We start from the raw sequence: 16688 nt of genomic DNA, 5'->3' as shown, positions 1-16688 counted from the left end.
TCTTTTCCCTTTTTAATGATCTCTTTGGGATACAGACCTGGTAGTATTGCTGGATCAAAGGGTATGCAGCTTTGTAGCCCTTTGGACATAGTTCCAAATTGTTCTATAGAATGGTTGAATCAGTTCACAATTCCACCAACAATGCATTAATCTCATTTTCCCCACATCCCTTCTAACATTTGTCATTCTTTTCTGTCCTATTAGCCAATCTAACAGGTACAAGGTAGTTTAGAATAGTTTCAATTTGCATTCCTCCAATCAACAGTGATTTAGAGCACCTTCTCATATGGCTATAGATGGCTTTGATTACTTCATCTGAAAACTGTTCATATCTATTGATCATTTATCAATTGGGGAATGGTTCCTATTTTTTATAAATTTGACTCGGCTCTCTCTATATTTAAGAAATGAGGCAGATATATAAAATTCTAATCTCAAAGAAGAACTTCTGGGTTACCACAGGGTCCAGCGAGGGGACTGCACCCACTCTCTGTTCTGGACCCAAGCATATGGTTTGACAGGAAGCACAACTCTAGTGAAAGAGGCCTCCCTTTTCTCACTCTCATTTTCTCCCTCTTTGCCATGTTGTCTCTCATACTGGTAACCCTGGGATGATTTACTCATAGTTATAGCCTCTCCAAAAAGGAGGAGTCAGAAAAGTTATCCAAAGTTTTATAAGAATCAGAGATGGGACAGGTAATTTATTCAAGTAATGCTAAACACAGGACACATACAAGGGAAAACTTAAAACAGGATTCAGTAACAACTCATGACTAATGTTTCTATTTGCCAGGAGGCCGATCATCAGATTTCATCACAACAGCAAGCGGTCAGCGGACTGCTTATAAGGTGTTTTATATACTTACAATGTGAACTCTCAGTCCATGTTTGCTGCTAAAATGGCCAGGCTTGGGGATCTCTCTTCCTGGTGGCTATCCTTTGCTGTGCAGATGCATTCCCTGCCATGAGCTGCTGATGCCACCCTGGTGAATGCCACCGGCACCCTCTATTTTGGGGCCACTGCTGCTGCTACAAACCTTTGGACCACTCAAACTCTGAAGGTCACCTCCAACCCCAGACAGGTTTGTGTCCAGTCAAGTCAACAACAATCCTTTATTTAAGCACCTACTATGTGCCAGCACTTTGCTGAGGATAAAAAAATAGGTAAACAACAACAAAAGTTTCTGCTCTCAAGGAGCTCATATTCCAACTGAGCCAATGTGCAAACAATAATGTGCAAACAAAAAGAATTACAGAATAAATTCGGGATAATCAGCAGGTACCATAATTAAGAGGGCTCAGGAAAGACTTCTTGCTGAAGGTGGGATTTTAGCTGGGACCTAAAGGAATCCTGGGAGGCCAGGACACAGAGATGAGTAAGAGAGAGAATTCCAAGCATGGGGGACAGTCAGTGAAAATTCCCAGTCAGAAGGTGGGAGTGAGTGTCCTGTAGGAGGAGCAGCTAGGGGGCCAGTATCACTGAATCACAGAGCATTTGGTGAGGAAAGGGTGTATAAAGACTGAAAAGGGGGTTGGCAGCTTATGAAGGGCTTAGAATATCAAACAGACAACTTCCCATTTGATCTTGACCGTGACAAGAAGCCACTAGAGTTTATAAAAAGGAAATGGAAAGGGGGCTAGGTGGTGCAGTCAGTAAAAGCGCTGGCCCTGGAGTCGGGAGGACCAGAGTTCTTCTGTTCCAGCCTGAGACATAACACCCACACAAAAATACTAGCTGTGTAACCTTGGGCAAGTTACTTAACCCCAAATTGCCCTCCAAAAGGCAAAAAAAAAAAAAAAAGGAAATGGAAACACACACACACACACACACACACACACACACACACACACAAAGACAGCCAGGATTCCATGCACAAAGCTCTCTGGGCAGAAAAATCCCCAAAGCAGGTTGCCTTCGTGGGCATGGTCACCATGATACCAAGGGGAAGAAATGCCAGAGCTTTCTCACCCTCATGGGAAGTCCCAAATTAATATGATGTCACCTAGAGAGTCAAAAGCACTAGCTTCTAAAAAGAAAATATTTGAATGACTTATTGCAATTAAGTTACAACATTTTGAACATCCATACTGTATGGAAGGAAGTACACAGATAAAACAATTACTTCATTGGAAATAAAATTTGTGTGTGTGGCCAACTGCTGATTGACCTGTTACTAAAAACAACAAACCAAATTTTCTGTGAACTCAAGTGCTAAAAGTTACAAGCTCCATTCTCCTTAGAATTTCATAAATTAGATTCTATAGTCAAGGGCTAATATACATATTATTTCAGATTGAAACCATCATTAAGACTAGGGGTGGGGAACCTTTGACCTCAAGGCCATATATCCTCATGGGCTGCACTTGAGGACCCTGTGAAGTGGATTCAGTCAAAGGGCCTCCCTTGAAGACCTAGAGGAGGCTACAGGTTCCCCACCCCTTATTGTACCATTTAGTTGAATAATTTGAACTACTCTTCAAAAAGTGAAAATATGTTTAGTATTTGTAAGACAGCCAAGAGTTATTTTAGGTACCGGTACCTTAGCTATTTCTAAAGAAAAAAAGCCTTGTTAACGAAAAGATGCCCTTTCTAGGTTTTCCTTAGCAAGACCATAGTGATGGCTCATGTCTCAGTAGCTGTATTCAGAAATGCTGACCCTTCAGAAATGGTACAATGTCCTTTTTCCCACTGTAATGCAATGGGGAAATGCTCTCTCTTTTTTTTTTAACTGACATGTTGCCACAAATCCTCTGCTATCCTGAGCACTGTGGAGGAAGGGGTAGGAGGACCAAGAAATTGCCATTTCATAGTGATATGCCAAGGCTTCCCAATGTTGGGCCAATACAAAATTCTCATGTGTTTAAACCAAAACCAGGTAGGTCAATTCTGATACTAGCCCTTGTGACATTATAGATAAAGATATAGATAAAATAAAATACTATAATATAGGCAGGGGGCAGGCATATTATTTTCCTCATTTCACAAAGAAGGAAACTGAGGTCCAGAGGTTAAGTGACCTACTACCCAATATCAAAGTGTTAGAAGCAGGATTTCAATTTTTCAGCTGAGCCAGTATATCTAAGGGGGAAAGTGATAGGTGCTACAGGAAAGGTCTCAGCAAAGGAAAACTGCTATAGCATCCAAAGGAGAGATAAGAACCGGCATTCCAGAAGAATTTCGGTTGAGCTGTGAAGGTGGGGCATGGAAGAAGGCATTCCTGGCACAGAGAATGGTGTAAGCAAAAGTCAGAGGACCATGGAGCTTAGAAGGGCCCCTTAGAGATTATTTGGTCCAATTATTTTAATTTACAGATGAGGAAACTGAGGCCCACAGCGGTAGGGAGGGTAAAGAAAAACTCAGTGAAACCGATGGCTGAGGGACCTTGGGACGAACGTCCAGTTTGTCCCGAAGGGAAAGTCTTAGGATATAGGGATGGTCGGTGCCAGATTTCTGAGGGTCTTAATACGGGACCAGGAATTGGCTCTGGGGACCAGCATCCCAGGCACCCCCGGGCCCCCCCCCCCCCCCCAGCCTCTCCTGTTCTTCTTTGCCACATCCACCAGGTGGCAGGAAGAGCCAGTCTCCCCCGAGTTCTGCCCCTTTGAGAAGGTGAAGCCAGGAAGCCTAGGAGAACAAAGGTATTCATTTCGTGGGCCGGACTTGGCAAAGACTCTCGCACCACAGCTGCCCCTTTAAGAGGCTCAGGTTCCCGGGCAAGGGGCGGAGGAGGAGGGGTGTTGACCTCAGGGAGGGACTCTTGGGAGCTGTACCATGAAACTAGGAATGGAGGGAGGGTACCCAAGGAGGATAGTGGCCCACTTACCCTCAGTACCCGAGGGATACGTCCAGAGTTTTACTTTGATGAAAATCAGTTAATCCGTTAAATTAACTTAATTAGGCGGAGACTCGAGAGGGAAAAGGCTCTAAGAAAAGTTGTGCGAAGAAAGCTGAGAGTGTTGAACTACTAGTCAAAGGTTTAGCCAATCACTGTTTACCCCCACGGGATGCCCATTTGGAATCTCCCGCCCGATCCCTTTCCCTTCTAAGTACCTGGGTCGGTCCATTGTCACTGTGGGGGAGGACGGACAGGTGAGCTGCCAGGTCCCGCCCACCCTCAACAGGTGGTTCATTACTTGTTGTCCCCTTTCTCAGAACTTGAGATCTGTTCTTTATGACTGAAAGTTAGTGAAAGAAGTAGGGGGGCGCCCTCCCACCTCTTTTCATCCATCAGTCCTTTGGTGTCGCCCTCCCTGGTCTCGCACCTGGACCGGTCCATTTCCGGGGCTCCGGAGAGGGTGGGAGGGGTCAATCCCTCAAATCCCACCCCTCCCATCCTGGGTGTACCTGGGCCGTTCCATTTCCAAAGTGGGAAAAAAAAGATTGGGGGTGGGGTGGGAAATTAGGGACCCTACTGGGTCAACTCAGAGGCGAGAGATCAGCTAAACATGGAGAATCTGGATTTTCTTCCTCTTCTTTCAAATTCTCGCAAAGGGAGGAGAAGGAGGCAGGATGGGCAGGTGAGCCGGCGGGGCTTGAGTGTGCACGGGTGCCTCCCCCCCTCTCCCGTCTCCAGCTTTGGTACAGGCCGCCCCCTGCCCCCGCAGCCCCCTCCCCTGGCGGCGTCCAGTCCCCTCCCATCCCTTCCATCCCCTCTGTTGTCCCGCGGTACCTGGGAGTGGACGGCGCCGGAGGCGTACGCACGTCCCATGGCTCCGGCGGCCCGCGGACCTCACGGGGGCACGAGCGCGTCCCCAACACCCCCAGGGCTAGACCCGCGACGGCGGAGTGCGCTGTATCTGTTCTGGCTGCTGCTTCTGCTGACCCCCTGGTGCTCAGGTATCCGGCCGTGGGTTTGGGGGCGTTGGGGCGGGCTGCCCGGGCCAAGGCCCCCTCCCCCATCAGTTTCCCCTCTTCCCCCCCCCCTCCCCCGGCCCTGGATGACCGAAACCACTGTCCTCAGGGGACTTCCCGGGCGGGCGGGGCAGCGGGAGCGACCCGCCCCCACCGGGAGTCAGGAAGCGAAACTTCCCGCAACTCTTGCCTTTCTGAGACAATGGACAGGGGAGGGGGGGGGGAATGGGATCGGTGCCCTGCGGGGCTTCGGGGTCCGGCCGTGAGGGAGGGGGAGATGAAGCCGAGCGGGCGATGGATAGCTTCCCTTCTCGGGGAGGCTGGGGACAGTGGGGTAGCAACAGGTGCGTGCGGAAGCTAGCGGGAAGTGCGGGCACTTGGCAGAGCCCAGCTGGATGGGGTTCGTTGAGGAAGGGCCAAGCTGGAGTGGGTACAGCCACCACCACTGACCTCTGCTCCGCTCCTTCCGACGCTCTGCAAATTCTTAAGGAAAAGTGCTTTCCTCCCGACAATACTGGGAGGTGAAAGTCAGGATGAATCAATCAGCAAGTGTTTAGAACCCTGGTAGTTCCTGGAGAGGCCATCTGGGCCAGGCCTCTCCTTGGCAGTTTCGGCCTGGGAAGGTTAAGTACCTCGCCCGGAGTAGTAAGGTTTAGGGCTAGGGTTTGAGGACCAGATCCTCTGACACTGTCCAACATTGCCCCCGCCCCCCACCTCCTAGTTTTCTCTATCTTTCACGGATGAGGAAACTGAGGCCGGAGCTCACAAGATTTTAGAGATAGGAAGGACCTTAGAGGTTATTCAGTTGGCACTTAATAAGTGCTTGCTGATTGAGAAAACTGAGAACCTGAAGTCGGTCAGCATAGGTTGCCTCCAAATAATTCGATATGTATTACTTTAGTAAGTGGCTTTGCACTCAAATAAGTATTCTCTCTGTCCAAGGACCTATAGTTTGCTTCTCTTGGAGGTTAAAGTGACTTGTCCAGGGTGATGGTAGATCTGGGCTCAGTTTTATCCATGTGGGTATTCTCTCTAACACTGTTCTCCCTAAGTAGAATCACAGGATTTGGGCACTGGAAGGACCTTGGTGGCTATTCTGGTCTGAATAGTCTGAGGACCCCAACCTCTGTGTGAAGGCCTCCTATGAAAGGAAAGGCCCCCCCCAAGTCACTGCCACTTGGGGACAGCTCTGTGAGAGGACTGTGCCCCAAGTCCAGGCTCTCCTGTGACCACCCTTCACATTTGGGAGGCAGCTCTTATGTGTCCCCTCAGTCTTTTCTTCATCCCCAGTGCTTTCAACTGCTCTTCCTGTGAGATGAGTTCAAGGCTCTTCTCCATGTTGGTCACCCTCCCCTCCAGGCATGCTCTGGCTTTCCAAAGTCCTTCAAATTGTCATACCTAGAATTGAATGACAGCAACCACAATAATAGCATTAACCCCCAGCCTAAGGTTAGCAAAGTGCTTTATTTTCATCTATTAGTTTGTTTGGTTCTGGGAGGGAGGTGCTGTTATTAACCCAGTCCCATCCCCATCCATACATGGGCATGCTCTTGTTCAGGGGAGCCATCTGACCTTCTCAGGGGTCCTGCTCAGTTTGGGGGGGGCACTGAAGCACAGATCTAGTAAATGTTAGTGACGTCTAAGACCTTGCTCTTTGACTGCACCATGAGCGATTTCTCAATAAACCAACTGGAAGTCAAGATGAGGTTCTAGTCACTGGTCCGATATTCAGTATTTTATGACCTTAGGCAGTTCATCATTCCTTGGTGCCTCAGTTTCCTCATCTGTAACAAACTAATAATCCCTTGCCTTGCGTGTCTTATGAGGCTGGTTTTGAGGATCAAACAGATAATGAATATGAAAACATGCTGAAGAGCTGTGAAAGATGGTGATTAACCTGGCTAACTGAGCCTCCATCCCTCAATGGCCCTGACTTCTCTCCTTGACTTCCCAGCTCCCGTTGGCTGCGTCCAGGTCACGGTGTCCAAGCCCTTCCAAGTGGTCATCCTCTTCCAGCCTGTGACCCTTCCGTGCTCCTACCAGATGTCCTCGGTGCAGAGCCCTCCCATCGTCGTCTGGAAGTATAAGTCCTTCTGCCGGGATCGCATTGCTGATGCCTTCTCCTCAGTCAGTTCTGACAGCCAGCTTAATGCCCAGCTCGCCGCTAGCAACCCAGGGTACAACCCCTATGTGGAGTGTCAGGACAGCTCCCGAACGGTGAGGGTGGTGGCCACCAAGCAGGGGAACACTGTGACTCTAGCCGAATTCTACCAAGGGCGACGGATCACCATCACTGGGGGTGCGTAAGATGGAGGAGGGTATGGGAGGAGGAGAGGTGGGTGAGGGGTGGGTAGGTTACCTTCAATATGCTAAACAGGAAGGGACTTTAGTGTAAACAGCACCCCCCACACACACACTTTTGTTATTGAGGAGGAAACACATCCAGGGAGGGCCTGGGATTTGTTCTGACTCCCAGAGTGGCTTAGTGGTAGAGCCAGACCTCTGGGCCAGGGAGCCTTCATCTGAGCTGAGTTTTCATCTAGGGCTCAGTCCTGAAGTGTCCTCTGAGCTCAGCATTCACTCTGTGCCTCATACAAAGCTGCTCAGTAAATGTTTGTTGAATGAATTAATGAATGAAATCTTGTCTGTTGGCTCTGCAGCCAACTGCTGGGTTGCCTTACTTGACCTTGTTAGGACTATCCATTGAATCTCACAAGTCCTAAGTCCCTGGTGGGTCACCTGCTGGGAGGTCCCATCCCCCTTGTGTACTCACTCAAAGGTACATGTGAGTGCATGTGTACACACACACATATGCGAACACACATGTCCATTGGGGCTTCTTGGAGGAGGTGGGATTTGGAAAGATAAAGTGAGACACAGGGGGATGGAGTCTTGGCTAAGAACCCCTGGAAGTAACAAAGGCCTTGCCTGGAGGGGGTGTAGCCTGAAGACCTTTACTGAGGATGGATGAATGAGGAAACCAATTATATTGAAATCCAGTCATCAAAATATTTGAAAGCCCAAGTGTGTGAAGCCAAGGTGAGGAGCTCCTGGCTTAAGGGGTTGGCAGGTGTCTTGCCTTGTCTATGGCCTCCCCCTCTCCCCACCCCCACCCCCCTTTACCTCTGGCTACAGTCCTGACCTTCCAGCCCCAGGGGATTTGGCCTTGCCACCTCTGGTGGGTGGCTCAGTGGATGTAATTAGTGCTTGTGAGGCCAGGAAGAAACAGGAAATGCTGAGGGACAGACACATTCCCATTCTAGGGCCCATGGTAAATTGAGGCTTCCCCAAGCCAATGAAGGAATGGTAGGATGGCCCAGATAGTGAGCCTGAGAGACATGTTATCTGGTGCCCCTCTGATTAGATGGGGCATGTACAGGGACTTGGGCTGTGCCTAGCCCCTCTAGGCACTCTAGGAGAGATGGGAGAGTGCCAGGGTAGGACTGAGAAACCAGGGCCTACAAGCTCCTCCCTGCCCCCTTCCAATTATTCCCTCATATCTCGGTCTTCCTGCCACAGATGCTGACCTGACCTTTGATCAGACTTCCTGGGGAGACAGTGGCGTCTACTACTGCTCTGTGGTTTCTACTCTGGACCTCCTAGGCAACAATGAGGCTTATGCTGAGCTCATCGTCCTTGGTAAGGGGCCAAAAATGGAGGTGTTGGGGCCCCCACACCTCGAGTCACTTTGGGGTGGGGGCAGGGTGATGGTGGGGTGGGGGTGTTGAGAGGCCCTTCCTTCATCTCCTGCCTGTCTGTCTGTCTGCTTCCTTGGTCTGATTCACGCTTGAGCTTCTCCTACCCTTGCCAGCCCCATCACCCTTAGATTTATACACAACTGAGCACCATCTATGGCAGAAGAGACTCAGACTAAAAGAGGAAGACCATTGGGCATCCTCAAACAGCACCGATGCAGTATGCATTCCAAAACAAAGACATTTTTAAGGGGAGGAGGAGGAGGTGAGATTCCCTGGTGTTTACGGGTTGCCTGCCTACCTTCCGTCAGTGTGGATAAACCAAGAGAGCTGGCTGGATCTCCCTTCTCCTGCTCCCGGCCGCTTTCTTTCCTTCATGCCTAGTTCTGCCTTCGGCTGTCATATTCATGCTACAAAACTCCCCAGCCCAACCCAGCACCAACCAGGCATTGGCCATCCCAGGGCCGACTCAGTCCCTGAGCTCAGCTTGTCCTTCTGCATCATTGGGAACAGGTCTCATGTCCTCTGATCTTGAACACTGCAGAAGCAGAGGTGGTGGCAGGCAGGGACAGCTGGCAGCCTGGCCACTCAGTCTAGGTCTCCCCCAAGGGCACCGGCTGTGGCTCTGTTACTGCATGTTACCCAGCTCCACCGGCTACACGATACAGTGATGCCAGATATATATTGACATGCCGGTCCATATATATTGATGGGCTAACACACATATTTTACAGTATATGTGATTGTGAATGTCATAAGGTGCCATTTTAGCACAGAAACATTATGGACGTGTGCTGCTTTGTGAGAATTGCGCCCAGGGGCCAGGCTGGGCCATACCCTGCTCCAGAGCTCATGGGCAGCCTGAGGTCACTTGTCCTGGTAATAAGCTCAGCACGTGGCATAGAGGTGGCATGCGTAGGGCTCTGTCTGACCAGACAGCCAGGAGCCAGGGCCATGGTGGGCTGGGGGTGGGGAGGAGTCCACCAGGCTGCCCAGCCTGGCCAGCTTCCTGCTGGAATAATCATGTCTCTCTTTTGTCCCTCCAGGCAGGACCTCAGGGGTGGCTGAACTCTTACCAGACTTTCAGATAGGGTCCATGGAAGGTATGGGGTGGAGGCCAGGGGGTCTTTTCCTTAAAGCTACCAGCCTAAGATCAAACCCCTTCCCCACTGCCTGTCATCTTTCTCACCTTTTTATACCTAAATGCTCTTACTATCCTGCCTCTTACCCTTACCCCTTCAGAAACAAAAACTAACCGGTCTCCTGGGCTCCAGGTAGCATAGTAATTAGGGACTGTGGTGTGGGTGTTGGGCCTCTAGAACATGGTGTGTCTCCCTCCCTCTCAGCCCTCTGGGAGGCCAGCCAGGTTCTCTTCTCCCCTGTGCACTGTCCCAAGCTACAAACTCAATGCCAGACAGCTTCTTCAGCCTTGGTCCCTGAGAGCTCAGGGGATGTAGATTTGCTTAAAAGCATCCAACAAAGTCCAGAAGAGTCCAGTGTAGGGTGTGTGGAAGAATGTGGGCCAGCTATGGCGAGGACCTGGATTCCAATCCTACCCAGCTCTACTCCTTACTAGCTATGTGTGACCATGGGCAGGTCCTTCACCCCTCTGAGGCTGTCATTTCAGATATGTAGCATGGCAGAGAGGATAGGCAGTAGGTTTGGAGTCAGGAACACCATAGTTCAAATCTGGCCTCAGACACTTTGTGGTTGTGTGACCCTGGGCAAGTCACTTCATCTGCTGCCTTACCTCAACTGGAAAATGGGGATAGTAATAGCATCTACCTCACAGGGTTGTTGTGAGGATCAAAGGAGATGATATTTGTAAAAGGCACCTCAGAAACACCAGTGTGCTAGGTCAGTGCTAGCTAGCTATTATCATTATCTGGGAAATGGGAGTTACAGCCCCTTCTCTTCTGATTTCACAGGCTCAAGTTCAACTGAATTCAGTGAACATTGGGCCAAAAACAGAAAGCCATTACTGGTCCTCATAATTTAGTCTTCCAGAGATCTTCAAATGAAAACTCAGTGAATTCCTTTAAAATATTTTACTAATGCTCTTTTAAAAATCCAAAACATAATCCTCTCTTCCTAGTGACTCCCACATCCACCCTGCACCCCCTTGTAACAAGGAAATACACTTAAGGAAAACAAATCAACACAGTGACTGGATCTGACAAAAGCATGTCCCACTCTGCACCTGTATTCCACCACTTGTCTTTGGGAGACTTGTAGCCTACGGCATTGTGATGATGAACACTGTCTAAGTTGTCCTTGGAATTTTCAGTTCCACGATTTGTAAAAAATTAGTTCTTTGTGTCTTTGGTTTTTTACATTACTATAGTTTCCCACATTATCCCTTCCTCTCCCTATGACCAAAAAGCCCTAAAACATCAGCATAACTGAGCCCTGGAAAGGGCGCGACTGCGTGAATGACTTCTGAGCAGGCTGGTAATGGAGCCCGTAGCGCTGGTGGGTGAGGACAGATCCCAAGTCTGCTCTAGCTGCCTGCTGCTGCTGCAGGCGCATCATCGGCCCCAGTGGCTCCCTGCCCTTCCCCTGCCTCGCATTGTTAAGTGTGACTCTGGCCCTGCCTGACCCCCTAGGACCTCAGCTCTGGCCTCATCCTTTGTTACAGATTGGCTCTTCGTGGTTGTCATTGTCCTGGCTGCCTTCTTGGCCTTCCTTCTCTTGGGTATCTGCTGGTGCCAGTGCTGCCCCCATACGTGTTGCTGCTACGTACGATGTCCTTGCTGCCCGGACAAATGCTGCTGTCCCGCAGCCTGTGAGTACTGATTTGGGGGCCCTTATTGGGTGGGACCAGGCAGCAGCAAGGGTGAAAATGGACTATCAGAAACAGTGTGAGGACAGGTATGTGTGTGATAGATGTGTCTTATAGAGAGAGCAGGTGTGGGTTTGTTGGGCAGAGGTCAGTTTCTGGGAGGGGGTAGTAAGTTTTTTTTGTGGGGGGGGGGATAATCTGGCCTATTAGATTACAAAGTGGTCAGGGTTTGGGGACTCATTTCAAGGATAAACTCCCAAACCATTTTGTTTAGTCATTTCTGTCACATCTGATTCCACGGCCCCATTTGGGGTTTTCTTGGCAGAGATAATGGAGTGGTTTGCCATTTCCTTCTCCAGCTCATTTTACAGATGAGGAATATGAGACCAGCAGGGAGAAGTGATTTGCTCAGGGTCACACAGCTAGTAAGTGTCTGAGGCTGGATTTGAACTGAGTTTAAATTTGAATTTGAAGATGAGTCTGACTCCAGACCTGGCACTCTGTCCAGTATGGCGCCACCTAGTTGTCATAAGCAGGTGTCTAGAAGAGGAATGGCTGATTTTTTTTTTTCCTAATAGATAGTGAGATTTTCCCTTGTATCCAGATCAGGCATGTTGGAGAGAATGGGATTCTTTTCTTGACTCTGTGATTTTGGTTTTGTTTGCTTTTAAATATCAAGTAGTTTTAAATAATTTAAAAAGAGTGGCTTGGATTTATAGGTATCAAACGTGTAGCTCTGACCAGCTGGGTGAGACCGTGGATAGAATGCTAGGCCTGGAGTCAGGTGGACCTGAGTTCAAATGTGGACTCAGGTACTTACTAGCTGTGTGATGCTGGGCAAGTAACTTAACCCTGATTGCCTCAGTTTCTTTATCTGTAAAATGAGCTAGAGAAGGAAATGGCAAACCACTGGCTGTGTGACTGGGCAAGTCACTTAACCCTGATTGTCTCAGTTCCCTCATCTGTAAAATGAGCTAGAGAAGGAAATGGCAAATTGCTCCAATATCTCTGCCAAGAAAACCCCAAATGGGGTCATGAAGAGTCAGAAATGACTTAAACAGCTCAACAACAGACTAGATTAAAATGTAATTGGAAATATTTAACAAAATAAGTAAAAAATCCAATAAAATGGAAATGACATTACATTTTAAAACAAAGTCAGTCTTCAGCCTTCGGGATCCTTAGTTATGGGTAGTGGCTATTATCAGCTGAGGGTACGTTATCCATCGAAAACCCATTTCTTACTGGATACCAGACTATCAGTAAGCATTTAGTTAGCGCTGACTGTTGGGTGCTGGGGATACACAGACAAACAAAGCAACACCTGTGCTCAAGAAACTGTCTGTCCATGAAAATACCACACACATAAGGTACTGAGGGTTCCCTCTCTGCCCATCCCAGATCCTGCCGCCTGTGTGCAGCTCCATTCGGGGGCTTCTCCTCCCCAGCTGCCAGCACTCCCCCCTCCAGTTACCTCGTGTCTGTCTTGTATGATTCCATTCACGTGTGCACACGTCATCTGCCCCAGCCAGCCAGTCTGCTGGTTTGAGGGCAGAGACTGTTTATTTCTGTCATGCTATCTTCAGCCCTTGACACATAGTAGGTCTTTGATGCTGAATTGGGGAGGGGAAGGGGAGGATCAGCAAAGGCCTCTTCGAGGAGGTGAAATCTGAGCTGAATTTTGCAGGAAGCTGTATTTTTCCTTTTGGTGCCATTTTTCATATGTTCCTAGCACAGAGTGGTAGAAAGCATCTCAGTCCAGCTGCCTTCCTTTACAGAGAAGGGAAGTTGTTTGTCCAAGGTCACCCACCAAATCAAGAACTGTAGAGAGGTTGCTTGTAAGGGCCACCTTGGATTTCTACCATTACTGCCCATGGCATTCTTGAAGGGCTTTTGTCAAAAAAGTGACTTTCAGCCAGTGGTAGTGAGGAGCTGGGTAGAGGTTGTTAGCTTCATTTCACAGATAGGGAAAACTAAGGCATGGACCCCTGAGAGGTCACACAGTCAGTAGGAGAATCAGAACCAGGCCAACTAATTCCCAACCCTAACAAAACCCACTGAGTCAGCAAGAAGCAGCTGTTCCCACTGCTAATTAGTAAACTGCTAATTGCAGCCTTTCCCCCAACCCCTCGTTAGCATCTTCCTTCCCCCTCACCAGATGACTGCCAGCATCCCCGGGTAGGCATTCTATTTCCAGGGAACACTCTGGATCAGAAAGCATGGATGGAAATTGATGGGTTATCATACATAATTGAGAACCAAATTAAATATGGACCCATCCCCATGTCCATTTGGCTTGAAGATCTGCTTCCTTCCCTCCTGTGATCAGCCATAGCCTCTGATGCCAGAAACAATATTCCTCTCCCCAAAGTTCGTTGTGAAGGTATGACAGGTAGTCTCTGTATGACAGTTTATCAGGGAGTAGGAGCATAAGAGTGTACAGCTGCAGGTGAGACTCCAGTCACCTTGGAGGGGGAGGGGGGCTAGCCTTAACTACACTCAGATTCTCCCTTCAGGCCCCCTTTCAGGTACCTTCCCTTGATGACAGTGCATCATAGCATTAGGGGTTGGTGAGGAACCTTGGGGGAGGGGGGTTTGGAGGTGAACATGTTGGCAAGGATATCCATGTGTCCCTCCCTTGTTAATTCAACATTTCATAAGCACTTACCATGTTTGAGGCCCTCTGCTGCAATAAAGAACTGTTCACTGCTGTCAAGAAACTTATGTTCCGCCTTTCTCCCAGTGTATGCTGCTGGTAAAGCTGCCACCTCGGGGGTCCCAAGCATTTACGCACCCAGTGTCTATGCACCCAGCACCTATGCTCATCTTGCTCCAGTCAAGGGTGCTTCCGCTCCACCCATGATCTCAATGGGTCCTCTCCACAACGGCTTTGCAGGGGATTTTGACCAACAGAGCTCAGGTGAAGACTGGGGAAAGCAGAAGCCTTCATGTGTTAGGAGAAGGGTGGGGGGCATGGATTGGGTTCTTGGGGACAGGACTTTGAAGGGGACAGAATAAGGTGAAGGTCTAGGTCTCAGGGAAGGGTTTGGGGGATAAGATGCCCAAGTCTCAGGGTAAAAGAAGGGTGTAGAGGAAGGCTGGATCCTGACCAAATCTCTCCCTCAGTTGGTGGCCACAGCTCCCAGGTGCCCCTACTTCATGACACAGAGAGTACCAGAAACTCAGGTAAGAGTCAAACATTCAGATCTGGATGCTGGCCCCAGAAATGGGTCTTGATGAAAGGGTGGAGATAACATTGGGATGTGAGGTCCAAGGGAGAGATCCTCGGCCCTCACATTCCCCTGCCCTGCAGAAATCCGAAGCGGTTACCGGATCCAGGCCAATCAGCAGGATGACTCCATGAAGGTGCTGTACTACATGGAGAAGGAGCTTGCTAACTTTGACCCTTCCCGGCCTGGCCTGCCCAATGGCCGTGTGGAGAGGGGTGAGTTCTTTGGGAGTGGGGGGTGGGGCTGGGATCCCTGAGTACCAGAGAGGGGAGGCTTGGGTCCTCTCCATCCCTTGCCCAGGTGCCCTTCAGCCCAGGGTGGTGCTGTCTAAACCCCCTGTGCAAACAGTCTTTACCTGCCCTTCTAGCCATGAGTGAAGTGACTTCCCTTCACGAAGATGACAGGAGCTCCAGGCCCCACCGAGGTCCTGCCCTCACCCCCATCCAAGATGAGGACCTAGACTATCACTCTGCAAGAAGCCCGAGAGGATGGGAGCGGGAGCGTCCCCGGGATCGAGATCGGGATCGGGACTGGGAAAGGGACAGGGACAGAGACAGAGGCTGGGCGGCAGGGCGGCCCCGAGCCCACTCGGTGGATGCCCTGGATGACTTGGCCAGACCCAGCTCCCTGGAATCGGGAAGGACATCCCCTTCTGAAAGAAGCCGGGGCCGGCCTTATGCACCTGCCCGGAGTCGCAGCAGGGATGACCTCTACTCCCGCTCTGGAGACCCCTACAATGATGATTTCAGGTCTCGGGGCAGACCCCTGGATGATGGTCGTCGAGACCCACCTGGGAGCCACAGCCGGTCCAGAGACCCCGAGTATGATGGGCGCTTCTTGGAAGATGTGCTAAGGAAAAAGGAGGTGCGGGAGAGGAGGAGACCCCCCAGGGAAGAGGAAGAGCCCTATTACCCCCCAGCACCCCCTCCTTACACCGAAACGGAGTCACAGTCTTCCCGAGAAAGGCGGCTCAGGAAGGTGAGTGGTGGGTGCCCTGGTCCAGCCCCGGGGTAGGGGGACACCTTTGGGGGGAAGGGGCGGCCGCAGGGCGAGGCACACCCCTCACCTTCTCTCTTTGCTTCCTACAGAACCTAGCCCTGAGCCGGGAAAGCCTGGTGGTCTGACCCGTTGCAGTTCTCTTCGACTTTTGTAGTTTTTGTGTTTTTTTAACGTGTCTCTGGGGGGGGGGAGGGGGGAGGCTCTTCTGCTTATGCTCAATAAAGTTTTTAATCACTTGGCTACGGTCTCGATGGCTTGTTTTGGGGTTGGGGGGTGCGGGGAGGAGAGGGCAGTGAAGGTCACAAGCAGGATTGATCAGCCGCTTGGGGTTCCAGCTCCCGACCCCTGGCGGCGATCCCGACCCGCCCCGGCCTCTGGGAACGGCCCGTTCCGGCTTCGCCCCGGCCTTCCCCCGCTGCGTGCGCGCCGCGGCCCCGCCCAGGCTAGCGCATGCGCCTGGGGCCTTCCCCTCACAACACTACCCCCTCCCACCTCCGTGAACTCGCGCGCGCGCGCCCCCAGAATCTCCAAACAGACCCCTTTCTAGCCCACTACCCAGGTTCTCCTCCCCGATCCCCTCTGTCCCCTCGGACGGAGCTTATGCCTCAGTTCGCGGCCTTCGGCACGTTCCATCCGGGCCCGCGTTCCATCCGTAGAACGTAGTGTATCCCCTTGACCCCCCCCCCCCCGGCCCCCGCACCCTCAACGCCCTCACCAGCCGTCCCCCAGCCCCTAGTGCCTCCGACCCCCGCTGAGCCCAGGCCCTGGATCGCCCGCGGCGCAGAGCGGGAGCGCGCAGCGGCGAAGAGCGGGGCCCCGCGCTGAGGCCCAGGACGGCGCGCGCCCGGCCTGTCGGAGCCAGGCAGAGCGCGCGCGCGCTCCCTAGGGCGGCCTGCCCCCCCCCCCCCCCCCCCCCCCCAGCCCCCGCCCGCGTCGGCTCCGGGCTCGCGCCGCCGCCGCCGCCGCCGCCGCCGCTGCGCGCGCGCAGCTCTTGCAAAGAAGGGGAAAAAGGGGGAAAAATAGAAAGCGGCGGTAGCAGCTAGCGATCGGCGGCCGTGCGGGGCCGGGGCCGCGGAGCATCCGGGCGGGAGGAGCGGGCTGTGAAAAGCGAGCGCGGCGGGCGGGCGGGC

At 51.3% G+C, this 16688-nt stretch overlaps 1 protein-coding gene across 3 annotated transcripts; it reads left to right on the top strand.

Annotated features, from left to right (window-relative positions):
- Window positions 1–4322: 4322 nt before the first annotated feature.
- Window positions 4323–15797, top strand: LSR (lipolysis stimulated lipoprotein receptor). Of its 3 annotated transcripts, XM_069078573.1 has the most exons (11): window positions 4323–4518; window positions 6212–6300; window positions 6805–7151; window positions 8372–8491; window positions 9594–9650; window positions 11186–11332; window positions 14073–14249; window positions 14456–14515; window positions 14643–14774; window positions 14927–15537; window positions 15648–15797. In XM_069078573.1, exons 1-11 carry the CDS (start codon window positions 4447–4449, stop codon window positions 15681–15683), a joined length of 1848 nt encoding a protein of 615 aa, XP_068934674.1. In that variant the 5' UTR covers window positions 4323–4446; the 3' UTR covers window positions 15684–15797. The 3 variants fall into 3 exon arrangements, with proteins under 3 accessions (XP_068934674.1, XP_068934673.1, XP_068934672.1); XM_069078571.1 differs by lacking the exons at window positions 4323–4518; window positions 6212–6300 and adding an exon at window positions 4601–4837 and having other exon boundaries at window positions 6807–7151; XM_069078572.1 differs by lacking the exons at window positions 4323–4518; window positions 6212–6300; window positions 9594–9650 and adding an exon at window positions 4532–4837 and having other exon boundaries at window positions 6807–7151.
- Window positions 15798–16688: the final 891 nt, after the last annotated feature.

The sequence above is a fragment of the Petaurus breviceps genome, unplaced genomic scaffold (genome assembly GCF_028583685.1).
Source record: "Petaurus breviceps papuanus isolate PSGF00001 unplaced genomic scaffold, PetGlider_PUasm1.0 91041, whole genome shotgun sequence".
Classification (NCBI taxonomy): domain Eukaryota; kingdom Metazoa; phylum Chordata; class Mammalia; order Diprotodontia; family Petauridae; genus Petaurus; species Petaurus breviceps.
This window is presented reverse-complemented; position numbering and strand designations above follow the sequence as displayed.